Source organism: Lynx rufus, unplaced genomic scaffold, assembly GCF_022079265.1.
Source record: "Lynx rufus isolate CCGP_SWC_20201006 ecotype Redwood Valley unplaced genomic scaffold, mLynRuf1.p SCAF_5, whole genome shotgun sequence".
In the NCBI taxonomy this organism is placed as follows: Eukaryota; Metazoa; Chordata; class Mammalia; order Carnivora; family Felidae; genus Lynx; species Lynx rufus.
The window spans coordinates 27,170,271-27,197,742 of NW_025814867.1; the positions used below are offsets into that span (position 1 = coordinate 27,170,271).

General features: G+C 36.4%; 1 protein-coding gene across 1 annotated transcript in view; it reads left to right on the top strand.

Moving 5' to 3' along the window:
* Positions 1-27,472, top strand: part of ATP2C1 (ATPase secretory pathway Ca2+ transporting 1) — a 176,113-nt gene that overhangs the window by 137,944 nt on the left and 10,697 nt on the right. The window contains exons 18-27 of the mRNA XM_047100132.1: positions 682-852; positions 2,411-2,508; positions 12,036-12,086; positions 13,001-13,167; positions 14,528-14,596; positions 15,228-15,344; positions 16,420-16,567; positions 17,106-17,201; positions 20,372-20,513; positions 21,757-21,881. Coding sequence (XP_046956088.1) covers positions 682-852; positions 2,411-2,508; positions 12,036-12,086; positions 13,001-13,167; positions 14,528-14,596; positions 15,228-15,344; positions 16,420-16,567; positions 17,106-17,201; positions 20,372-20,513; positions 21,757-21,881 — 1,184 coding nt within the window. The remainder of the gene's footprint in view (positions 1-681; positions 853-2,410; positions 2,509-12,035; positions 12,087-13,000; positions 13,168-14,527; positions 14,597-15,227; positions 15,345-16,419; positions 16,568-17,105; positions 17,202-20,371; positions 20,514-21,756; positions 21,882-27,472) is intronic.

Below are 27,472 nucleotides of genomic sequence, written 5' to 3' on the forward strand. Positions count from 1 at the left end.
AAGTGTCCAGGGATGACACAAATAATGATATGGTGGTGTTATTTAGATATTCTTAGAGAACCAAAGTTACAAATAAGACATACCTGTCAATGTTATGAAAAGAGTGAAAGAAATCAAACTACTGTTATTAGTGGTTTTACAGTCACTTTACAGATTAAATTAACCTCCCAGGGTTTGTCATGTATGAAATTGTTACATGTTATGTATAATTAATTAATAAGTCTTCTCTCCAAGCCTTCAGTGTTCTGGAGACCTATAAAATGGAAAGATGAAGATACATTAGTAGCAACCCCCCTCTGAGGTGTCTGTTTAAAACTATTTTCAAAGCTCAGCAAACCCATAGTTTCTCCAAATAACTAATTATATTTTCTAAAGATCTAATAGGTGATATTTAGAGGAGCCACACGTAGTCACTTTATAAAAACATTCTTTTTCACTTCTTACTTGCCATCTCTACTTATTCTTTAGTCTGATTCCTTTTAATTTTTAATAGCTTAAAGCAACCCCATTATCTAGAACCATTAAATTAATGTTTTAACATGTAATAATTTGGTTATTTAATGATTATATAATAACTACTATGAGATTACAGTCTTAAGTGATTTGTCTCTAGCTTTTGTCAAGTAAATTGTAATGCTATGCGACTCACATTTCCTTTTTTTGATTTTTTTATTTCCTCAGTTCTAGCTTTAGCTTCTGGTCCAGAACTGGGACAGCTGACATTTCTTGGCCTGGTGGGAATCATTGATCCTCCTAGAACTGGTGTGAAAGAAGCTGTCACAACACTCATTGCCTCAGGAGTGTCAATAAAAATGATTACTGGAGACTCACAGGAGACTGCAGTTGCAATTGGTATAACTAGGCTGTTGCCTTTTTGGGTTTTTTGTTTTTTTTTAAAAATAGTTTTTCTGAAATTAACTGCAGTGCGCATAGCTTTGTGAACCATTAGATATGAAGCATGTACACATAATATTGACATTATGCAATTAAAATGGACTCTTATTTGCTCATATTCTATATAAAATTGTGGGGAAAATTTATTTTAGGTTCAAAAGTAATGCTGTTAATTGCAAATACATAGCTAAACTGTTAGGAAATCACATGTATTTTATTCACAAAAGAATAGTTTATTATTTTTAATCTCTTAATCCACTATGCTGTGGATAAAAGTACTAGATTATGCACATGAAAGGAAACGAAATTTAGTTTTCCCTTTCAACTTGAGGATAATTTTTAAAGCAGACTTTGACTTGGACCTAATTTGAAAGAAAATAGCTTGTATAAATATTTCTGTTATTACACTATGTATATGCTTTTGTCGCTTGAATGCCATTTAAGATTACCTTAAGAAGTAATAAGAGGAAAAAAAGGACACTGAAAATTAATATTCTGGAGTTTGTAAACTATAATTCATACTGATAAATTTAAGCTTGCTAAGTCCATTAATTCTGATTTTAATAATATGATGAGAGCCTGGAATAGGAGTTTCATATTTTATGCTAAGAAGAATATGTCGCCAGAAACATAACATTGTTGGGAAAGTTATACCTAGAAAAACCTTTTAACATTTATTTTCTCTTGCATATACTACATGATTATCACAGATCCACCACTGTTTTGTCTGGCTTTGGATACTTTACTTAAAATGCATTCAGATCTATGTTAAAATTGAGCTGCTAGGGCTCTTGAGTGGCTCAGTCGGTTAAGCATCTGACTCTTGACTTTGGCTCCAGTCATGATCTCAGTCTCACAGTTCATGAGTTCGAGCCCCACGTCTGGCTCTGCACTGACAGTGTGGAGCTTCCTTGGGATTCTCTCTCTCTCTCTCTCTCTCTCTCTCTCTCTCTCTCTCTCTCAAAATAAATAAATACACTTAAAAAATTTAAAAAAATTGAGCTGCTAAGCAAAAGCTATTGGCCTTGTTTCAGTTCTTAGGTATAGTAGTTTAAATAGTGAAAATTCTTTATTAAATATAAACAAAAATAAAACAAACAGAAAATGCCAGACTTTTTACTAATTCATATAGGTTTGCCTTACTAGTAATTTGTCTTATGACCCCTTGATACAAAGACATTTTATACCTAAAAAGAGAATGGATAACAAATCACATTAAGTGAGCATTGTGTTGAGTAGCCTAGCAAGCAAGACTAATTTTTTGTTTTGTTTTTGGTTTTAGAGACAGAACGCAAGAGTGTGAGCAGGAGGTGGGGGGGGGTGAGAGGGGCAGAGGGAGAGAGAGAAAATCCCAAGTCAACTCCATGCTCAGCATGGAGCCTGATATGGACTTGAGCCCATGGCCCTGGGACCATGACCTGAGCCAAAATCAAGAGTCGGATGCTGAACCGAGCCCCCAGGGGCCCCAAGCAAAACTAATTTGTTCAATTATGTTTTCTCTCCCATTTTACTTTAGCTAGTCGTCTGGGATTGTATTCCAAAACTTCCCAGTCAGTCTCAGGAGAAGAAATAGATGCAATGGATGTCCAGCAGCTTTCACAGATAGTACCAAAGGTAGGCCACCTTTTAGGTGGAAAAACCTTATTCTAAGTGTTAACATTTCTACTGTTATCTTAATGAAACTGTTTGGGAACAATGGAGACAGGACCACCAAATTTATTGAACCACATCCTGAAATTAAATCTTAGCACTGAAGTCAGCCTTATCATTGAGAATATTTATGATGTATTGAGAGTATTTATTATTTATGATCATTATGAATACCAGCACACATTTGTTAACTTTAGCAGGAACCAACTTTCCTCTGAGGAAGGTGCTATGAAGGTTAAGTGGTTGTATTGTATGTAAAAAATACAGAGTGGAGAGAGACCATTACTTTGTATTTCTTACCCCTTTGATTTAATTGTAGCATGAGTATTTAATTCTTTTTTGAAAAATTGAGGTATCATTTACATACAGTAGAATTTACCCTTTTTAACGTACAGTTCTAAGTTTTGACAAATGCAAATGCGTGCAGTCTTGCAACCAGCCACAATCATCAAGATATAGAACGGTTCCATTATATTCCCAAATTCGCTTGTGCCTTTTTATAGTCAACTCCTCTCTCTACTTTTAGCACTTGGCAACTGCTGATTTGTTTTCTGTCCCTATAGTTTTGCCTTTTCCACAATACTCTAAAAATGGAATCCTATAGTATGAGGCTTTGAATTTCTTCTTCTATTTAGCATAATGCTTTGAGATTTATCCATGTTGGTTGTGAGTATTAATAGTTTGTTCTTTTAATTGCTGAGTAGTATACCAGTGTTTGGGGGAATGTTACTTGTTCCCCGGTTTAAAGACATTTGTATTATTTCCAGGTTTTGTTGATTATTAATAAAGCTACTATAAACATTTGTGTTTAGATTTTTGTATGAAAATAAATTTTCATTTCTCATGGATAAATACCCAAGAGTAGTTGCTGGGTCACATGGTTAGTATATGCTTAACCTTGTAAGAAACTGCCAAGTTGTTTTCTAAGGTGGCTTTATTATTTATGTTCCCACTAGCAATGTTTTCAAGTTCTGATTGCTCTGCATCCTTCCTAGCACACGGGATTGTTAGTTCCCCCACACCCCATCCTAATAGGTTTATAGTAGTATCTTCTTGTGGTTTTAATTTGCATTTCCCTCACAATTAATGATGTTGAGTATCTTTCCATGTGCTTATTTGCCATTTAGATACCGTGTTTAGTGAAGTGTCTGCTCTGCCTATTTTTTTAAAAATTGTGTCTGTTTTTTTACTGAATTTGAGAGTTCTTTATATATTATATATACAAGTCCTTTACCAGATATTTGATTTGAAATATTTTTTCCTAGTGGCCTATTTTTTTATTCTTTTAGCACTCCTTCAGAGAGCAGAGGTTTCAAATTCTGATGAAGTCTAATTTATTTTTCTTTTATGGATCATGATTTTGATGTCTTCTCTAAGAATATTCTGCTTAACCCAGTGTCACAAAGATTTTTTTTTTTTTTACCTATATTTTCTTCCAAAAGTGTTACATTTTTAGGTTTTACACTAAGGTCTGTGATTCAATTTGAATTTTTGTGTATGTTGTGAGAAATGGGTTAAGGGTCAGTTTTTTGCAGATGGATGTTCAATTATTCAGCACCATCTGTTGAAAAGACTCCTTTTTTCTTTTAGCTTAAATAAATTGGAAAAAAAAGACTGCTTTTTTTCTTTGAAATGCCTTTTTTACCGTTGATTGTAATGCTTTTCTAACAAATTGTTTATAGGAAAAGTATCTCCTCTTCTATAACACAGGCAACTTCTTCAGAGCCTTCAAGTGTAAGATTATTTTATTATCTTAGAATGTTTTCCGGGGGACTTCAAAGACTGATTTGTGGGTACACAGGTCCTGTAGGAAGCGCCCCATAAGGGATAGGCAGCATTATTACATCTAAGGTCTTGACAGTTCGAATTTCTTGTCCTCATTGTTATTCAACCTATTTATGTACATGTAATTATGTATCCTTTAAAATAAGTGCTTATCATCTGACATTTATTTTATTAGGCATATTCTACTTATTCATTGACAGTAATAAAATGTGCTACCTTCTTCACTTATTTTACACTCAAAACTGCAAGTTACATAGTTGGAACACTGAATTTTCTTAAGTTAATTCCACATCTTAACTCAAAGCTTTTTATAATACAATTTTCTGATTAGAAAATTTGTTCATTAGTAGTATATGTTCATTGTAGAAAAACTGAAAACCTAGAAAAGAGCTAGAATGGAAACTACCTGCAAACAATCCAGATACTCAAAGGTTGTGCAGAGCATCCAAAATAATAAAATAAGTTAACCCATGTCTTTTTTTTTTTTTTTAATGTTTATTATTTTTGAGAGAGAGAGAGAGAGAGAGATAGGGAGCAAGCAGGGGAGGGGCAGAGAGAGGGAGACACAGAATCCAAAGCAGGCTCCAGGCTGTGAGCTGTCAGCATGGAGCCCTACATGAGACTTGAACTCCTAGACCGCAAGATCATGACCTGAGCTGAAGTCAGCTGCTTTAAGTGACTGAGCCACCCAGGTGCCCCAACCCATGTGTTTTTTAAAAAGTGTGTTTTGACAAAACCTGGTTGGAACTTAATAGTGTCATAAATGTGAACATTTCATTTAACATCAGCATTTCTGTAATCGTAAGTTATCATTATAAAACATGCTTTTAATGGGTGCACAGTATTCTGCTTGGATATATTATGTGTGTATAAACACACAGCAAATACATGGTTATATAATCATTTTCGTGTTGAAATTTTAACTTCCATTTATTTTTTGTTACTGTAAACAATGCTTCAAGGATAATAAGAGTAAGCAACCATTTACCATGTACCAGGCAATTCATATATTACATACATTATATATTTACTTCTAATAGCCATCTTATAAGAGATGGGCAGACCCATTTTTACAGATGAAGAAACTGAGGCCCAGAGAATTTGGGATACTAATCTGAAATCTCAGAGCTGATAAGTGATAGCAGTGGCATTGGGACTGGAAGTCCAGGTCTGTGTGACTTCTGACTTTGTCATCTGTTGCTTACTGATTCATTAAATATTATTGTACATGACTTTGTGCCTATCTCTGATTATTTCTGTAGAATAAATTTCTTCATGTGAAAAGATTGGACTGATGACCAACACATTTATAAAATGCTTAGCACATATTGGTGAATTGTCCTCTGAAAAGGTTTAGCTTATATTTCCACAAACTGTGCTTCTTACAGTAGCATTAAGTCCCTGGGCCATCAGCCTCACTTGTGCTTAGATTTTAGATACAGTAACTAGTAGAAATGCGCTCTTTTACTCATTTGTTTTCTCTTGCTCAAGCTCTAGTTACTCATGAATGCTGTTTTCAGAGCATCTGGGAGCAGTGTGTGTGTTTGCTTTATTTTACATTTAGTGAGGAAGCTGTTTCCATATTTGAACATGACTTTGTGTGTGTGTGTGTGTGTGTGCGCGCGCGCGTGCGTGTGTGTCCTTTTGTGAGTTTCTTCCTGACATTTATTTCTGAAAGAATAAATTCTGTATTAGGTTACCTAGGGGTATTGGGACAGAGTGTACATTAGTCAATATATGTGAAATCTGCAGTTAATTAAACATTTTCCCATTAGACCTTTGTTCAACCTTTTCTTCCAAACCTATTCCCAGAGATGGTGACAAGTAGTGAAATTGACAGATTTGAAGTTTCATTTTATTTGCTTTCTTGGTTCACTCTCTGGGCTCTCTGATAAAAATGCTAATGAACTCTGGAAACCAACTTCAAGGTACTTAGAGAAGGAAGAGGCAAATTGCAAATTACAAATTACACCATCAGCCTGGGCAAATTATGTCTTTTCCAGATAACAGTTTTTATGCATTAATTATGGCAGATACCCTGATGCTATTCCAAAGAGACTAAAACAATATAAAACCTAAGCTTTGTGAGAAGCTTATTGAATTGCTTCACCTTGTCCTATTCTAAGGAGGAATTCCATAAATACCAGAGCTCCCTTCGAGGTATTTCTTTTGAATACCTAAATCTTTTCTGCAAATACTATTAATGAATTGTTTTAGCTCTTTGAACTTAGGTGGACTGCCCTTATCCTGTAACTTGTTTTCTTCCCCACTTCATCTTACGTTTATGGAACTCTCTTCCAGCCAACATATATACTTGGTCTAATGCTTTTACTTCATACCAGTTTGAATGGCTTTTCTTTTATTAGTGTTAAAAGCAAAAAACTTCTAAATTGCCAGCTTACTGAGATTTCCCCACATGTACTAAATCATATTAATTCTTTTCCTTACTAAAATGTTTTTTAGCTCCTCTTTCCATAATTCAGTCTCATATTTCATTTCTAACATTACTCTGTCCTTTTAACCTAGAGCCAACAAAAGAGTAGCATGGAAACTAATTTTGTTTAATTATTTAGAAAGTCCATCTAGGAGTTCTCAATGTTTTTTGTTTACGATTTCTTGTAGTGTGTCCTATATTTCCCATCAATAAAAGTGGACATCCTCTTTTGTTCTTTTTAATAGCAGTACCTTCATTTGTATTACTACCAAAACTATTAGTCAAATTCCTGTAATAGAATCCCCAATCTGTGTGCTGTTTGGTTTTTGGTAGGTTGTAAATATTTTATTTCAGTCACCTGTTTTTTGTTTTTGTTTTTTTTTTCTTTTCTTCAATGCATCTGGTATCTTTATATCTTTCCTGGAAGATTGGGGAAACTTCAGCAGGTTATTTTAATTCCAGGAATATTTTTCATTAATTTCTCCTTTAGTATTTTCCTGTATTCTTCTTAACTTCCTTTTCCTAGCACCCTTGTCTATTAATGTTGATCAAGAGAACTGTGAGTGATGGGGTGCCTGGGTGGCTCAGCTGGTTAAGCATCCAACTCTTGATTTCTGCTCAGATCATGACCTCACGGTTGTGAGTTTGAGCCCTGCATTGGGCTCTGTGCTGAACGTGGAGCCTGCCTGGGATTCTTTGATTCCTTCTCTCTCTTCTCTCTCTGCCCCTCCCCTGCTTGCTCTCAAATAAATAAGTAAACATTAAAAAAAAAAAAAAAAACCTGTGAGTGCTAACCACAAATATGACACTGTAAAGAAGGACCAATGAGGGGCGCCTGGGTGGCGCAGTCGGTTAAGTGTCCGACTTCAGCCAGGTCACGATCTCGCGGTCCGGGAGTTCGAGCCCCGCGTCGGGCTCTGGGCTGATGGCTCAGAGCCTGGAGCCTGTTTCCCATTCTGTGTCTCCCTCTCTCTCTGCCCCTCCCCCGTTCATGCTCTGTCTCTCTCTGTCCCAAAAATAAATAAACGTTGAAAAAAAAAAAATTAAAAAAAAAAAAAAAAAAAAAGAAGGACCAATGAGAAGAGAAAAAATTATTCCCTAAACCTGCTCCTTTTCAAAGTTCTATTTCTTTTCCACTGTCCTTTTACCATCCTGTCCTCATCCTATCTTTTTCCCTCTTGCTTCCAAGGTACATGATTTTATTGTGTGCTTTATCTTTAATCTGTATATTCTTTTTTTGTTGTTAAGTAGAGAAACGGATATAAAGGTGAAAAGATTATGAATAGAGGAAATTCAGTTACCCCCAAGTCTAATCTTAGCTCTGTGATACAGTGATGTAGCTCAGTCTCTAGTCCTTTACATATTGTTTTGTTTTAAATCTTATTTCTTTAGGCCATAATTTTGAGTCACTAAATTTAGTGTTTTTAGTCACCTAAAAGATTGATCTGCTCTTCTGGTGCTTTAAGAACAAATTTTACTCTGTACCACATGCAAAGCACCAACTAAGTTTTCATTAAAATCTGCTTGGTCTCGAAACTGCTGCTCTTATTTTTGAGTTGCCATCAAACCTTTGAAATACTAAAATCTTATATCAGGTCGTAGGTATACCGGCTGCACATCAAGTAATTTGTTAGTGTACAAAAGAAATATGCTTTCAGTCCAACAGTTGGCATGTCCTCGTGGCTGCCATTGTCAGTGATATAATGGCATGATTTGCGATGGTTCAAATGACGTGCAGTGAGTGTAACAAAGGCAAAATTTTACTCTGTTCAACCTGAGTGGTGGTAATTAGCCTTTGATTTAAATATTCTGGAAAATCTGCAGTCTTTGCTAAATACTCCTGTATTTCAATGCTGTTTGCTATATGATTAATTTCTGCAGTAATATTGAATTGTCACTCAGAAGGTAGCAATATACTTTCAATACAGATGTCCTTTAGTCCTTTTTAATGACATACTAAAGAGTCCAAAGAATTTTGAGCTTTTTAAAAAGGAAATATATTATCCAAATATGATTTATGTGATTCATGGTATCTAAAGGCCCTAGGCATAAGTAGTAATGTGATGTTACAGTTAAATTGAGTCTTTTGCCTAAGAAAATAATCCTCGTTTGTTTTAGACCTTTATTAAAATTGGGAGAGAAACTGGGTACAGTCTATTTGATGGTACTAAATTCAGTGATTTATTCATTTTATATGTATTTATAGAGGACTGCCTTCAGGGAGTTTATAGTCTAAGATAAGTAAATATATACATTGTGTCAGATAAGTGCTAAGGAGCACCAACAAAAGCAGGGAGTAGAGAGAGGAAAGATTGAAGAGGTAAATTGAAATTTTTAGATAACATGACTAGGAAAGACCTTATTACCGAGAAACTGCTTGACAAAGGAGCAGCCCATGTAATATCTGAGGAAAGAGCGCTCCAGACGAGGGAACACACGTGCAAAGACCTTGAGGCAAGTGTGCCTGGTGTGTTTAAGGAACAGGGTGGAGGCCGAGTAGGTGTAGTTTAGGTGAAAAAAGACAAATGAGGAGGAAGGGGTAGGTAGTAATGGGCTTTGGCTTTCATACTGAGGAAGATAGGAAGTCATTGGAGGGTTTTGAGCAGAAGACAGATGTGATCTGGCTTCTGTTTTAGCAGTTTCACTGCAGTCACTTCGTTGAGAAGAGACTGCAGGAGACAAGGGCAGAAATAAAAAATCAGTTCATATATTGGCCCAGAGTATTGGCAATGGGTTTAGAGTAAGGAGGTTGAAGTTTGGATTTATTTGAGGATGGAGCCAATAGGATTTGCTGTTAAACTGCTTGTGGCATGTGAGAGAAGAGGAGGAATTGAGCCGCAGCGACTAGGAGGATATACTTTCCATTAGCAGAGGATATGAAGGACATGTATTTTGGGAAATAACAGGGGTTCAGTTTGTGATATTTTTAAGTCTTAGATGAGACATCCAAAAGGAACTTTGGAATAGGTGGGTGGATTAATTTCACTGGTCTGGATTTTAGAAGAGATACTGGGGCTGAAGACAAAAATGCATAAAAATAAAATCTAAATCTCCAAGGCTGGATGAGATCACCTAGGGACAGGTGGAGATTCTTAGACCTTTTGTAGAGAGGAATCTAAGAACTGAGTCCTGAAATATTCCAAGATTCAGACTTCAGGGAGGTCCGGAGGAGCCTGCAAAAGAGGGGCAGCCAGAAAGGTAGGAGGAAGACCAGGAGACTATAGGGTGATCATGGAAGCCAAGAGCAGAAAGTATCTCAGGAGGAGGGAATTACCGGCTATGTTAGCGTGCTGCTGAGAGCGTAAGTCAGAAAAGAAATGACCACTGGTGTGAGCAAAGCAGGTCGTCTTTAATAGTCTTCAGCAGGGGTTTCAGCACAGTGGTGGGGGCAGCGGCCCAACTGGGATGGAGTCAGGAGAGCATGAGAAGAGGGGAAATGGGAGATGGCAAGTACAGAGGAGTTTTGCTATAAAGAAGGAGGAAAATGTAGGGTAGTGCCCAAAACAAGAAGGGAAGTTTTTGGTTTTGTTTTTATTTAAATGGAAGAAATAATCAAATGTTTGTATACTGATGATAATGATGCATCAGTGAGGAAAAGATTTTGATGCAAGAGAGGATAGAATTTCTGGAGCAATGATCTTTAAATAGGTCAGAAGGTAGAATATTTGACCCGTGTGCTAGGAGCATATTTAGTTCATCTATAATAAAAGGAGAGAAGGAAAGGATAGTGCTTGGATACAGATTTTGGATGGTGGGAATTACGGAAGTTCTTTCCTCATTCTGTTTTCTTTGAAGTGGGAAGCAAAGTTGTCAACGGAGCCTAGGGTTGGAGATGGTGATAAATTGGAAGTATGAGGAGAGAAAACTTAGTAGGAACTAATCCTCTAGGACAGTAGGGAGAAGAATGGTATATTATGTAGTTATTAAAATCGCCGTGACTTAAGTGTTGTTGGAAAGAGTGTTGTTGGAAAGAGTGACATTGAAGCAGAAGTTCATTAAGTCACAGGGATGAGAAGTACAGTGTAAGGAACATAGTCCATAGTGTTATAATAATGTGTAGTGATAGATGGTAACTACTCTTATGGTGAGCATTGTGTAACGTATAGAATTGTGAATCACTGTGTTGTACACGTGAAACTAATACAACATTGTATTCATTAAAAAAAAAAATCTGAAAAACATTTTGTGAAACATAGGGGAGTGACCTGGAGCAGTGAATGCCTGCAGTTAGTAGGAAGTATAGTATCCTGTGATCTTCAAAACTGAGGTTTTATGAATAAAAAAGGGGGAATGAAAGACACCTACCCCTGTCTAGGCTCTCCTGGTGGTACTCTTTGAGAGGACCGTAGGGATGGCTTTGCTGTGTGCAAAATTAGGTTAGAGCAATGTGCAAAAGTGGAGGATACAGGGGATGTTGTTGATGTCTGCCTTTGGGGCACAGTGAAGGGGTTTGAGGAGACCAGGAGATGGCATCAGAAAAGGGAATTAAATGCATGGTTTGGAGGGATAAGATCATATAAACTGTTGGAGTTATAGTGTAGGAGAACCTAAAGAATTAAAATGAAGAGGGAGAATGAGCAGATACTTGACACTTTATTTTTTATTACTTTTTTAGTGTTTATTTATTTTTTGAGAGAGAGAAGCAGAGCATGACCAGAGGAGGGGCAGAGAGAGAGAGGGAGACCCAGAATCCAAAGCAGGCTCCAGGCTCTGAGCTGTCAGCACAGAGCTCGATGCGGGACTTGAATCTCATGAACCGTGAGATCATGACCTGAGCCGAAGTCAGATGCTTAACCAACTGAGCCACCCAGGCTCCCCGACACTTGACACTTTATAAACAACAACAATAACAAAACCACAACAACAGCAAAAACGGCAGCTGTTCTTTATCCTTCCTGAAGACAGAACGAAGGGAAAAGGCCATTTTTGTTGTTTGCCAGTGTAATGAAGAAACATATGGAGGTGAATTCTTCCTTCTCTGTCTCTGAAACATTTCAAGAATAAGGCTGTTTCTCTTCAGACTTTAAACATAATGGGTTAAATTGGATAACTTGTTTAGATTGTGTATTTCTGGTGCTACTGTTGGTAAAGTTTGAAATGATCATGTCAAATTAGTGTCTTAACAGATACGACCTATTGCTTAAGCTTGATCTCTGTGGCAAAGTAAATATACTTTAAATAGATAATTTTTAAAAATCTGGGTCATAAATGCATGAGTTATTCTGATATTTCTTAACATTGAAGATTTTTAGTGTATCCTGTGTTTTTACAGGTTGCGGTATTTTACAGAGCTAGTCCCAGGCACAAGATGAAAATTATTAAGGTGGGTCTCTAAAAATCCAATTGTTTTATCGCTATCTCCAAAATGCTACTTCTTGTCTTTCATTATGATTGCATTACTAGGAATGTTGATAGAACATTAAAGTAAAAGGTATTGTGAAGCAAAAGAGGTGATTATTATTTTTTTTTTTAGAGCTTGAAATTGAAGCATTGATAGAGAATGTAGTTAGCAAAGGAAGATGTAGAAGAAACCTTGAATGAAATATCTGCAAGTACAACCTTCTTTAAACCATTGACATTGTAGTTGTATGTTCTGACAGGAGTCCATAGCCAAATCATCCCAGTGTAATTAGCAGTAATTGCTTAGAAACTGAATAAATAGAGCAAGAAAAGGAGATATTATGAGGGAATAATATTTTAAAACTTATGGTTATTTATATTAATCAGTAAATATATACAAAGCAACTGACGTAGTATCCATTAAAGGGCTTAAGTTCTTAATCACAATAGCCCTCCATTGCATTAGTTAAAAGTTTCTCAGCCTTCATACTATTGACATTTTGGGCTGGATTTTTTGTTGTGAGGGCCTGTCCTGTACCTCGTAGGATGTTTAGCAGCATCCCTGGCCCCTACCCTCTAGATGCTAGTAGCATCCAGTCATGGTAGTAAAAAATATCTCCAGACATTGCCAAATGTCCCCTACAAGGCAAAATTGCCCCTGAGAGCCACTGTATAATTAACTCTAGATCAGACTTTAGACATGGTTCTCACACATGAGACTATTAATAAAAACTTTTTCTAAACTTTATCTTAACACCTCCATATATTGAAGGTTGTTGAAAAATTGGTGGTCTGTCTTGTTTCCAGTCTTTATTATATGAGTAAAATAGGAGTTATTTATCCCTTTATCTTTGTGGAAGCAACATTTTTATCAGAACCCCCCCCCCCCCACTCCAGTCTCTACAGAAGAACGGCTCAGTTGTAGCCATGACAGGAGATGGAGTCAACGATGCAGTTGCTCTGAAGGCTGCAGACATTGGAGTTGCAATGGGTCAGACTGGCACAGACGTTTGCAAAGAGGCAGCAGACATGATCCTTGTGGATGATGATTTCCAAACCATAATGTAAGTTTTGTTTCAGTGAATGCACATCAGAGAATCTTTTCCCATCTTTTTCTGTACCCATCTCCAGACAGTTCAACTGGAAAAGAATTAGTATAGTCACTGTTTAAATATATGCACAGTGGATGAACTATTTTACTAGGATTAATTAATCTTATTTATGGCCTAGTGTATAGTTTCGAAGAAAATTATTTGTATGGAATGAAAAGGATATAATAAATGGCAGAGTCACTCATTTAAGAAATATTTATTGAGTGCCAGCCAGATGTCACATTTTTCTGGCCACCAGTGTAGTGGCACAGCAGTAAACCTTAATGGAGCCTTTATTCTACTTAAATTCAGTCTATTAGAAATATGCATATGTGTGGCTTTACAATAAGTATTAAAATAATCAAATCTCTATCCATACCTATTGCCTTCTGTCTGTAATTGTCCCTGTTGTCAGTGATACAAGTGATTATGTTTTAAATAGCGTTGTCTCCTTCAGCCATGGTTTCTAATTGATTTAAGATTCTTATGTTATACCTGGTAATGTCAGTTGCACAATGTTCATGTGGGGGTCCCCTGACTCTTGTTACTTGATAATCACCTGTTAGATAACCTGAGTCCTCCTCAGTTCAGTGACACATGCTAATTATATGTCCAGGGTACTTCATTAACCCATCGAGGCCTGAAGTGGAGCATGTGGGAGCTCTGAATTGCCACGCTTTTATAGGGATATAGGGTTTTTTTTTTCTTTGCATTCTGAGACTTGTATAAAAATCTTGAAAGGAACAGGAAGTTGTTTAAAGAACATGTATTTTCCTAGATTTAACCAAATGAGAATTTAAATGAATCTTTGTAAACCATATTCTTTATATAATTCTGCTAAAGCAGAATTTCTAATTGTATGTAGGAACAATAGTAGCTTATGTGCTAGATTTCTAATATATTTTATTGCCATTTAATTCCTGACATACATTAATTTAATTCCTTACCATGCATGCGTCTTTACCTTTAAGAAAAATAAAATTGAAGGGGTAAAGAAGCTCATTATTTTAGTGTTATAAATGTGTAGTATTGTCTGTTGTGTAAAAAGACAGTGTTATGATTGTAATGTTGAAATATCTTTAAGAATTTTAATATTGTATAATGAAATTAGTTCAGGTAGAGCTTCACAGATGTGACTTTAATTCTTTACCAGAATAATGTTTCCATATTTGTTTCTAATCTTAATATGTGAAGAAAATAACAGACTCTTTTTTAATGATGGATGTGTTATATCAGTTGGAAACTTGTTTTCAAAAGTAGGTCTATGGTGTTTTAGAGTAGATATATCTTTATTTTTGTATGATAATTATCACTTATTTTTTTTAACTTTCAGGTCTGCAATTGAAGAGGGTAAAGGGATTTATAATAACATTAAAAATTTTGTTAGATTCCAACTGAGCACGTAAGTTTATAAGAAGTTTGTCACCATGGGTCTTATAGATAAATTATGTGACAAGTAGAATTCAAGCAGAATGCTTAGAAGCTTTTTGGCTATTTCTGAGTGTTGTTCATATGTAACTTTTCCAAAATGAAAATTAATTCTATCCTAAAATTAAAAATGGCAAGATAAAGAGATGATGTCTAAGTCATCATCAAAATGTATAAACCTTTGTGGTTTATTTACTAGCTCCAGAAATAACCAAGGAAGCAGTGTCAAATCTTAGTGTGTTTCCTTGGTATCTTTTTCCAAAAGTAGAAGGGCTTTTCTGTAGTCAAAAAATAGTTGCCAAAATATTGTTGAAACTGTTAACTATACTGTAGTAACAGCTATTCTGAACTCAGTGTTTAAAATCTTCCTCTATTTGTTATTATCTAAACATCTTGAAATCCTTTATTTAAATGCTGTGGATAATAAAGTTTAACTTTAGCTTCAGAATATTCACACCCGAATGAAGCATAGGGTAATTGGGTATACAGACTTCCTTTAAAAGCGCAGTAGTAAAATGAGATTTTCAAATGCTAAGGAAGTGCTATAAAAGTAGTAGGAAGTATACTATGCTGACAGATTTTTTTCAATTACTTTTTTTCAACAGGAGTATAGCAGCATTAACTTTAATCTCATTGGCTACATTAATGAACTTTCCTAATCCTCTCAATGCCATGCAGATTTTGTGGATCAATATAATTATGGATGGACCTCCAGCTCAGAGGTAAGAGTTTTTTTATGCATGAGCTAGTAGAAAGACAAGGAAGGTGTGATATCCTGATGATTAAGTTTTAATATTTTATTCATGGATAGGATTGGAAATCTATCATGCAGCAACACGTTTGTTTTACATTGTGTGATGTGTGCATATATCATTTACTCTCTTTGGGTGTTTGTTGATATGTCATGGACTGAGCTTTTGCACTGTGTTAGATGCCCATTCTTTTTTTTTTTTTTTAATTTTTTTTTTTTTTTCAACGTTTATTTATTTTTGGGACAGAGAGAGACAGAGCATGAACGGGGGAGGGGCAGAGAGAGAGGGAGACACAGAATCGGAAACAGGCTCCAGGCTCTGAGCCATCAGCCCAGAGCCTGACGCGGGGCTCGAACTCACGGACCACGAGATCGTGACCTGGCTGAAGTCAGATGCTTAACCAACTGTGCCACCCAGGCGCCCCACCCATTCTTAAGTTGAGAACAGATCAGGGTATATAGGTACAGTTCCTGTTCTCAGGAAGAAAGCTTTTGTCTCTAAGAATGGGATGTAATGGAGAAATCCTGAGTTTAGTGTTACTACCTGGGTTCTTTTGTCAATTTTAGAGACTTTGGGAAAGTGTTGAGACTTAAGCATGTAAGTATTTTCTTCTGTAATGGGGCCTTAGATGCTGCTTCCCAGCAGACAGAATAATTGACTGATGCATGTCAGCAGCCATTACAGTAAGTCATCCTACTTAAAATCTCCTTGCCTGAAAAGGTATTTCAGGGTTTACGTGGTAGCTTAGTATTTCAGGCCATATTTGAAATAAGTAAATTTATATGTAAATGAAGTTGGACAATTTTTTTGAAATTTGACCATCAATCTCCCTTCAAACTATGCCAAATAAACAAGAGTAAAAGAAGGAAGAGTGATAAAATCCATGGTTATTTTTGAGTAATTATAGCCAAGGTTTTTATGGTCAACATTTTGTTTCCATAAGAAAACATTTCATTTCCTGGATAATTGAGGTTAATGGGATTATGAAACTAACAAATCAAAACCTAAAACTTTGAAGTAATTCACTTTTCTATTTGTTTTGAAGCCTTGGAGTAGAACCAGTGGATAAAGATGTCATTCGTAAACCTCCACGAAACTGGAAGGACAGCATATTGACCAAAAACCTGATACTTAAAATACTTGTTTCATCTATAATCATTGTTTGTGGGACTTTGTTTGTCTTCTGGCGGGAGGTATAGTTACTTGATAAGCTCTGCCTTAATAACATGCATTCTGTATGATAGGATTCACTTTTTTTGGTGTTTTACATAGAAGCCTGGAAAGTTAAGAGAGCTCTTTGGAAAACATGATAACAAAAACATTTAAAAATAGTTTGATTTCAGGCTTTATGGGTTAATAGAATTGCTTATTCATTTATTAGACCAGTTTAAATCTGCAGAAACATACCAGTACAACAAAAATTAATATATTAAAATTTGGGGAGAAACTAGAAAATCTGAGTCCTTACTGCTATTTTATTACATCAAAAAAGAAAGTTGTTTTAATATCCAATACGTGGTTTGTGAGAAGACTTTTTACTTTATTTAAATTACAGCTATTCCTTAGTGACTTTCTTAAATGGCATATAGGAAGTATAGCCAGCTTATATGTTTTATATCTTAGACTACAGCTCTTTCATTTTAAAGCAAAGAAAATATTAACCTTTTACAAGCATGCAGTATTTGTCCATTAAATTCACCCACTGAAAATCATTCTTTTTCCTCGTGACAGCTACGAGACAATGTGATAACACCTCGAGACACAACAATGACATTCACGTGCTTTGTATTTTTCGATATGTTCAATGCACTAAGTTCCAGATCCCAGGTAAGCTTAGGTGATCTTAGCTGGCTGATTGAATTGGTAGAATACTAATTGTAAGTAGGCAAGGATTGTGGGGTTTTAGCTGATTTTGTCACCACAGATTACAGCCCCAGATACAGATACGTCTACCCACAAACATGTCATAATGGGGATGGGGCATTTGAGACGATGATAGCCTTAACTTTGACTAGAAGATCCAAGAAAATCATAGGTGTCAGCACTTGGTGTTTCTTCTTTCTGTTCTCTTATTATCTGTAGTTTTACGATAGGTTCAAGTTAACATATCTGAGAGTATTAGACAAAACTCATGGGTTCTGTTAAGATGGTATTAGTCTCGTTTAAAAAATGTTTTTAATGTTTATTTTTGGGACAGAGAGAGAAAGACAAAGTGCGAGTGGAGGAGGGGCAGAGAGAGAGGGAGACAGAATCCTAAGCAGGCTCCGGGCTCTGAACAGTCAGCACAGAGCCCTCGGGGCTTGAACCATGAGCTAGCTGTAAGATCATGACCTGAGCCAAAGTCAGATGCTTAGCCGACTGAGCCATCCAGGCACCCTGGTATTAGTCTCATTTTAGAAGAAAGTGTTGTTAGAAGTACAAGAACAATTTTGTGTATATTAATGTTTTCCCATTACTTCTGTCAGTGTGTCAGAGCTTAGGACATTTTAAATTTGATTTTCTTCCCATGTTGTATCTTTTTTTAATTTTAATTAAAAAAAATTTTTTTTACATTTATTTATTTTTGAGAAACAGTGAGACAAAGCGTGAGCAGGGGAGGGGCAGAGAGAGAAGGAGATACAGAATCTGAAGCAGGCCTCGGGCTCTGAGCTGTCCGTGGTCAGCACGGAGCCTGATGCGGGGCTCGAACCCACAAACTGTGAGATCATGACCTGGTCTGAAGTCAAACGCTCAACGACTGAGCCACCCAGGTGCCCCCATTTAAAATTTTTTTTTAATGTTTATTTTATTTTTGAGAAAGAGAGACCATGCGCACACACACGCGGGGGAGGGGCAGAGAGAGGGAGACACAGAATCCAAAGTAGGCTCCAGTCTCTGAGCTGTCAGCACAGAGCCTGATGCGGGGCTCGAACCCACAAACTGGCCGATCATGACCTGATCCGAGGGCAGATGCTTAACCGACTGAGCCACCCAGGGGCCCCTCTTCCCATGTTGTATGCTAAGATGTGATTGCCTTTTCTTGATTGAAGTGTTTTGATAGAAAATAATGGGCTATGGGCTAGAACCTAGTAGTACTTTTGAGCATAATTGTTTTTGAAAACTGGTTCCATTTTGAGGCCTGACCATTCATTTCAATTTTAGAATACCTTATAAATCCTCAGTTACGTCTTTTACTATTTGCCATTCTGGAACTTTCCAAGTGTAATGAATTATCATTAATTTAGATTAAGTTTTGAATAAGCTACAACATTTTTTGTTTTATGAAAGGCAGTTTTACATTTTTAGTACACACATAATTAGGTCTAAACTTCTAGAGGGGGTGCCTGGGTGATTCAGTCGGTTAAGTGTCTGACCCCAATCCAGGTCATGATCTTGCAGTTTGAGGGTCTGAGCCCCGCATCGGGCTCTGTGCTGACAGCTCAGAGCCTGGAGCCTGCTTTGGATTCTGTGTCTCCCTCTCTCTCTGCCCTCCCCTGCTTGCACTCTCTCTCTCTTTCTCTTAAGAGCAAATAAACATTAAAAAAAAAAAAAAAAAAAGCTTTTAGATTATCTACCTTAATGGATAGAAATGGTTTTTGTTGTGATGAGCACTGGGTGTTGTCTGTAAGTGGTGAATCAGTGAATTCTACTCCTGAAACCAATATTGCACTGTATGTTAATGAAATAATATTTAAATAAATAAATTAATTTAAAAAATGATTTATCAAAGTAATCATACAAATAAAGTTTCTTATATTTTGGAATGCTAAAGTTTCTTTTCTTTCTATGGTCTTGCTGTTAATCTTCAGTCTTTTAGAGAAAACTCTTTCATGATAAAGAGAAGCATTTTTTTTTTTTTTTTTTTAATGTGTGTATGTGTGAGAGGGAATCACAAGCAGGCTCTGCACTGTCTGTGCAGAGCTCGATGCAGGGTTCCATCTCCTGAACCATGAGATCAAGACCTGAAACTGGAGAGTGTTATGTTAAGTGAAATAAGTCATACAGAGAAAGACACACCAGATGTTTTCACTCCTATGTGGATCCTGAGAAACTTAACAGAAGACCACGGGGGAGGAGAAGGGGGAAAAAAAAAGTAGAGAGGGAGGGAGGCAAACCATAAGAGACTCTTTTTTTTTTTTTTAATTTTTTTTTTTTAACGTTTATTTATTTTTGAGACAGAGACAGAGCATGAACAGGGGAGGGTCAGAGAGAGGGAGACACAGAATTTGAAACAGGCTCCAGGCTCTGAGCTGTCAGCACAGAGCCCGACGCGGGGCTCAAACTCACGGACTGTGAGATCATGACCTGAGCTGAAGTCGGCCGCTCAACCGACTGAGCCACCCAGGTGCCCCTTTAAGAGACTCTTAAAAACTGAGAATAAATGAGGGTTGATGGGGGGTGGGATGAAGGGGAGGGTGGGTGATAGGCATTGAGGAGGGCACCTGTTGGGATGAGCACTGGGTGTATTATGGAAACCAATTTGATAATAAATTTCATATAAAAAATTTTTTGGGGCGCCCGGGTGGCGCAGTCGGTTAAGTGTCCGACTTCAGCCAGGTCACGATCTCGCGGTCCGGGAGTTCGAGCCCCGCGTCAGGCTCTGGGCTGATGGCTCGGAGCCTGGAGCCTGTTTCCGATTCTGTGTCTCCCTCTCTCTCTGCCCCTCCCCCGTTCATGCTCTGTCTCTCTCTGTCCCAAAAATAAATAAACGTTGAAAAAAAAAAATTAAAAAAAAAAATTTTTTTTAAATCCTGAAGAAAAAAAAAAAGACCTGAGCCAAAATCAGGAGTTGGCCGCTCAACTGAGTGAGCCACCCAGGCGCTCCGAAGAGAAGCTGCTTTAATTTGTACCCTTATTCCATCTGAATTATTCCAAAATAATAGTTAAAATTAAGAGATTTCGTGCTATTGCCATTGTGAAATTCAGTCCAGCTTATTAATAATTGGAGATGATTGTAATAATAAAGAAGTTGTTTCAGGGACCAAGGAATAATATTTATCTCTTTGCTCTGCCAACAGACCAAGTCTGTGTTTGAGATTGGACTCTGCAGTAATAAAATGTTTTGCTACGCAGTTCTTGGATCCATCATGGGACAGTTGTTAGTTATTTACTTTCCTCCACTTCAAAAAGTTTTTCAGACCGAGAGCCTAAGTATACTGGGTAAAGAAAATGTTATCTTTTTATAATTTATATATTTTAGATGAAGTATTGTATTATCTAATGCATTTGTTTGAATAAAAATTGCCTTTTAAAAAGTGAGATAAAAAAGTGAGAGACTTGTGTTCTATTTTTTTTCATTTAAGCAAGTTTAGGGGAGACACTTGCCTTACTCTAGACTTTAAAACTTTTTTGTAATTTTTTTCCTGTAATATTTTATAGATTATCAGTTGTCAGATTGTATTTGATGATTCTGAACTATAGCAAACAAAAACTTGTTATGCAGTAATTGTAGTTTATAACTTTTCAATCTTGTATGAAGAAAAATCTAGATTTAAGCTCACTGAAAACCAGATTGCTCTTCTTTAAAGTTAGTTTCAATAATTAAACGAATATTTCACTATTCTTAGTTGCTAATTCATTATTTACAAAATAACAGTCTGACCCTGAAAGCAGGAAATTTTAATCAGATTGTATGGAAGATAGGCATTATTCTTTCACATACTATGTATTAAACATATAGGATACAGTGTATTTAAAAATAAATCTTCCTATGTAAGTGTGAGGGCTGATGTATTTTAAAGTTAATTTGGGTATTTATGAAAATAAGTTCTGAAGTCTCACTGTGTTTTATGCTATAAGTTACAATTTACCTTAAAGTTGAACTGGCTTTTAGTATTTTAATTTCATATTTACACTGTTCCTCTTAAAAAAAAAAGTGGAGTCTTAAGGAGATAGCTGCAGTTTTTCAAGCAATGAATAAGAATGAGATAATGTGGATACTATTGTAAAGACATGATCTTTTAAATGATGAGTAGAATTCTAGGGTCTCGAATGGAATAGACAGAAATTTCTAAGTAATCTTTAGATAGGCATTTTTCAGTCAAATCAGTTACCACTGCTTGATCAGCCTTTTAAAAAGGCTGTATAAGGTCTATTAGATAGAAAAGGCCTCTTGTATTGTTGTTACAGGTTATGGTTATGAGGTTATGGTTCTGGGGAAGTAGTCTGAGGACTTGGGTTCTAGCTCTGGCTGCTGCCTTTTCTAGCTATATAACTTGGGATTAATACGTTTTGAGCCTTACTTTCCTCAATTTTAAACTGAGGCTGATTGTATGTACCCCATGGAATGCTCTGAGACAGTGTATTTTAAAAAGTTCTGGTAAAATGCTGGAAAAATGTAAGCTATTACACTTTGCAACTGTGTTTCAAAGAATTGTAAGATGCACCTTATTTTCTCTTGCAGATCTGCTGTTTCTTTTGGGTCTCACCTCGTCAGTATGCATAGTAGCCGAAATTATAAAGAAGGTGGAAAGGAGCAGGGAAAAGATCCAGAAGCATGTTAGTTCGACATCGTCGTCTTTTCTTGAAGTATGATGCATATTGCATTCTTTTATTTGCAAACTAGGAATTGCAGTCTGAGGATCATTTAGAAGGGCAAGTTCCAGAGGATAATGAAGATTTGAGAACTTTTTAACTTTCCATTGACTAAAAATGAGTGTTATGTTAAAGACTTGATTTGAGACTTTAACCTGCTGGCAGTCCCAAATGAAATTATGCAACTTTGATAATATATTTCTTGATTTAAATTGGCTTTTGCAATTGAGTGGAACTTTATAAAGCATATGGGCAGTTATTTAATTAAAAAAAAAAAAAAAAAAGACAAAACCTGAACCACCTTCTGCACTTAAAGAGGTCTAACAATACACTATCTATCTTAGATAGATACAAATTTTTTTTAATTTTTAAATATTGTACTATTTATGGTGGTGGGGCTTTCTTACTAATACACAAATAAATTTAGTCATTTCAAAGGCATTCTTTTGGTTTAGAAGTTGATTCCCAGGAGTGCCATATTTCAGCTACTGTATTTCCTTTTTCCTGCAATGTAAGCAGCACAGATACCTTGTGTTACCAGTTTTGTATCACGTTTTTTGCACAGGATGTGACCACTGTCAGATCACTGTTCTTTTCTTTCTTTTTGTGATTGAAAAGCCTATACTGCAATTTGAAGTAAATGTTTGCTTTTCTTAGTAAGTGTAAATGGTTGCTTTTTTTTTGTTTTGTTTTGTTTTAAGTTACGAGTCTTTGGTCTAGCAAAATTACTACAGGGTTATCAAGTGGAATTCTAGGTAGAGTAGCTTTGTCTATAATTAACGCTTAGTTATAGAATCAAAAGTATTTAATAGTGATGGGGCTGAAATTTATAACAGATTATATTAACATGTTATGCCTCTTTTTTGAGTTAAATATAAATATGCACTTTGTCAAGTATCATTTTGTCATCCCTTAAATATAAATCCAAGTACCTCACATGAATAACTGGATTTTATTTTTCTTAATGTCTTTTTATGTATGTTTTTAAGCATCTTTCTTAGGAAATATAGAGTGCTATACTTGAAAGAGTCCTAAACTCAAATAGATGGTTCATGAACCAGGGTTTGTGTGGAAGATTCTGTGCTGCCTTGCTCTTCGTGAATCTGCATCTTTTTTGGCTTAGATTGCAGCACTGCCCTGAGCCTGTCCCTTTTCGTGCTTCTATCATTTGTTCTCTCCCTGCCTTCTGTTTCACTGGGCATGCTGAAGAAATAGTTGGATTTACTCTTGAAATGCCATCGGTTTTTATACTAGCTTGATGAAGTGTAGGTAATTTTTTTTAGTGTGTTGTGGCAAATATGGGCAGAAATTCAAAATTTGAAGTCCGTTTTCCTATTGAATATTTCTCTCTGAAACAGAAATGGGTTTCAAATTCTTACATGTTTAATTCTTGAAATTAGTGAGTTTTGTATTTTATAATTATTGTCCATTTTTTAAACTGTCAGGATAAACCACTCTCCAGTTTTTATCACCAATATTAACCTGCCAGTGTTAGCACTGAAATATTGTTGTTAATGAGAGGGAAAATATTGGTTCTTTGAGTTCTTATAATTGAAACAGTTGAGTATAAGGAGCTGAGATGTCTTCAATTTATTCTACTTTATTCTTTAACGCTCAATAGTCAAGTGTATATTTTTCTCATCAGATAGAACATAGAAGCCATTGTCTAGTCAACTTTATCTTTAGTGACATGGTCTCATACCTAAATTTTGTATGACTTTTTTTGGCTGTTACAAAGACTTGAAATATGTTAAGTGCATATCAATCTTTTGCTTTCCATTTTAGGTTCAGAGTATGACTTGTATGAAATAAATGTGCCTATCTTTTCATTTGGTTTTTAAACCAAAAGGAAAAAATTATTTCTTTTCTTAAGTTACTGACCTTCCGGTCGGGGCTGTTAACATTAAAATCTTAGAGATGTTGAAGATACAGAAATCAGGCACTACTCACAGTGCATAGAATCTGTGATTTAAAAAGAAGTGAAATGTACAGTACAGATATACTACGTCCAGGTTTCAATTTTCCATAGTATGACAACAAATTAGAATATTTGTATATATATCTTCCATAATATATCATCAAATTAGCATTGCTTATTTAAATGTACTAGTATCTAAATTTAAAATTTTTACCCCATTTCCTAGCCCTAGGACTTCCTAGAGGCCTTAATAATACTAACCTATTTGATTTTTTTTTTCCTGTAAGACTACCTCATGGAGTCATTTGATCCCAAGTGATTACACATCTGGGAAGAAAAGAACTTGAAATAATTCACCAATTAGTTAGATAATTCCCTGCTACAAAGAAACAAGGCTTAGCATGTTCTCTAGTATTTGTACTGGGCATAGCATGACCTAGAGATGAAATCAGGCAACCTAAACCCCCTCCCCCCACCCTGCCTTCAGGATACAGGCTTTATTTAATAGTAACCACACTCAGAAAGCATAAACACATTTTGTTTACGTTGTAAAAGGTAGGGTACATCTTTCACATTGGTAGTCTTTCTGAAATCACTTTAAATGTTGATCTCTTTTATATAGAACATAAGTAAAATGAGTCTTGGCCATACTCCAAATAGTTTCTCAGTGAAAGGAATTGGTGGCAAACCATAAATACCGTATCTGAGAACCTTAATTAACTTTACCTTACTTACTGCCTTTGTCACTGGGCAGTTCATTTGCATTTGACTTCCACATATGACTCATGCAAAAACTTGGATGGATGAATTGTCATTTTAGTAAACTTTTACTTAGTACCCAGAGTGTGCTAAGAATAAAAAGGTGATGGCATCCCTGCCCTTTAAGAGCTCATGGACATGGTTAGCAGGGTATATAACTGTTAACAAGCTATTTCATGAAAGTTAGTAATGGTCTTTGCACATTTATTTTGTTTTGTTTTATTATATTTTATTTTATTTTTTTAAATATTTTTTAAGGTCTATTTTTGAGAGAGAGAGAGAGCGCGCGCGCAAGTGAGCACGAGTGGGGGAAGGGGCAGAGGGAGAGGGAGAAACAGAATCTGAAGCAGGCTCCAGGCTCCGAGCTGTCAGCACAGAGCCCTATGCAGGGCTCAAACCCACGAACCGTGAGATCATGACCTGAGCCAAAGTCAGATGCTTAACCAACAGAGCCACCCAGGTGCCCCCTTGCACATTTATTTTAAAAATACACATGCATTAAGGTGAACCCAGCACACATTTTACTGGAAGTTTCCCTTGACATTGGCATTTGGAAATCTTTGAAATGCCTTTTTAGACTAAGATGCAGTCCAGACAGCTGATTTGCATACTAAAACAGAGTGGGTAAATATTAATCCTAACTGGTATGTGACTGGACAAGCAGATTATCCCCATCATTAAGCTTCCTTGAGGTCAGTTAGAATTTGGTATGAAGATTAACTCTTGTTGGACAACCTTATTTTTGGTTTTGGTTTTCAGAGTTGGTTGTTGATAATGGATAATGGCTAACCAGTCCTTGATATTAATGTAGATATAATAGGCTGCAAATATTGTTACAGGTTTAGATTTATAAAGAAATAAGAGGTAGTATCTTGCCTTTGGGGAGTTCTCAGTCTTAACCCTGGAGACCAATATGAGATACATTCAGCACAGTGGTAAATGCTGAAATGTTACAGTAGTCAAAGGAGATAAACAATTTCATGGGAAGAGGTTGTCAAAGAAATTTCCTAGAACTAGTAGCATCTGAATCAAACCTTAAAAAATTAGGAATCTCTAGCCTAGAAGCAGCAGAATATTATAATCAAGTGCACAGCCTCTACAGAGGTGTTGGCTGGGGTGGGCGGATGTGGTGCTGGAAGGAATAGGTGAAAACTACAAGGATTTTGGGCCTTTTAAGGCAGGAGGTATATAATGTAAGGGGTTGGACAGATAGGAGCCTAGTGGTGAAGGTAAAGACATATTAGACTGGTAGCAAGTTGAAGTATGATGTGAGTTTGGATTTTTGTCTTGTAATACACTCTTGGAAGCATAGAGGGTGGATTGTAAAGACAAAATAGGGAGACTGCTGAAGAGAATTGTAGACGCTTAAGTGGTAGAGGGACTGATTGAGCTGTGGCAGTCAGTATGGAAAGAAAGGCATGGCGTTTCTATCTTCTAAGAGAGAGCATTGACGTGGGAGAAAAGAAAAATGTGGAAAATACCTGTTGCGTGCTTTCTGGCTTGGAAGGTAGAGCTGTTGGGAGAATTACTGAAGCTGAGCAGCCTTTAATGGGACACAGGTCAATTTGAAATGGAAGTTTCTGCTGTCCTTATTTCCCAGTAGACATGTTAGATGAGGTTTTAGCCCAGAATGATTTAAAGCCACAGCTGACTAGGGCACCTGGCTGGCTTAGTCATTTGAGTGTCCAGCTCTAGATTTTGGCTTAGGTCATGATTCCAGGGTCATAGGATTGAGCCCCTTGTCGGACTCTGTGCTGAGCATGGAGCCTGCTTAATATTCTCTCTGTCTCCGTCTCCCCCTCCCTCCCCCTCCCTCTCCCCCTCCCCCTCCCCCTCCCCCTCCCTCCCTTTCTCTCTATCTCCCCCTCCCTCCCTCTGCTCCTCTCCCCCACTTCTGCTCTTTCTAAAATAAAAAGTAAAAGAAAAACTTAAAAAAATAAAAGCCATGGCTGACCAAGTATAATGTAGGAAAATCATTTCTTGTTACAGGCATTATCTTTTCTTTTGCTAAAAGTAAAGCAATAAATGAATGTAAACTTGGCTTTGACAGAATAAACTTTTTTGAAAATAGTTTTTTTAGTATAGTTATTATGTAGGACTCAGCAAACATAAATTCAAAGTGCTGGGGGAAAGATAACATTTTAGCTTTGTTACAGAGCTTTCAAAACGAATCTGTTATTATTAAGATTACTGACAGGAAGGCACCCATCTGAATTATTGGGAGCACATCTTTTTAATATTTGCAGTATAAGACACTCTCTTAAGAGGTGAGAGAATATACAGCAAAGAACTGCATAGCTTAGATTGAAGTTTGCTGTTTGTGGAGACCCACTAAGTGAATCGCATTAACATTAGATATTAGCTGCTTGCCCCAAACGATTTGTGGTGGAAGAATAGAAAACAGTGTTTTGTTTTTTCTTTTCCATTTTAGTCATAATTCTTCCTTGGATCTTTCTAGCCTCCTGCCTCACACAGTGTTCTAACACAATCTACTTACTGATCTTTTGGGACAGTATTCCTTCAACTTAAGAACCTTTTTCCTCTGCCTCAATTTTGAGAATTAGAATTTCTACCTGTTCTTCAAAGCCCAGCTGAAGAGCCTGCCATCCTGGCCTTTATAGATTACTCTAAAGATACGTGTGTGTGGGGGGGTGGGGGGCAGTTTCTTGTAAATACTATTAAGAATAAATCCATCCATAAGATTGGGCATAAAATTGTTGGATTTTATTTTTTAGAAAGCATTAAAAATTCAAGTCCAAGCCTCTAGATTGATAAATCTAGACAGAAATTTGATATAATCTTCCTCCTCATTCAAAGTAAGTTTAAGTGGTGAAGTTTGGGGAGGAAAATAAAAAATGATTTGAGCCATTAGTTTTGATCTTTATAAATTCTTTTCTGATCTAAACCT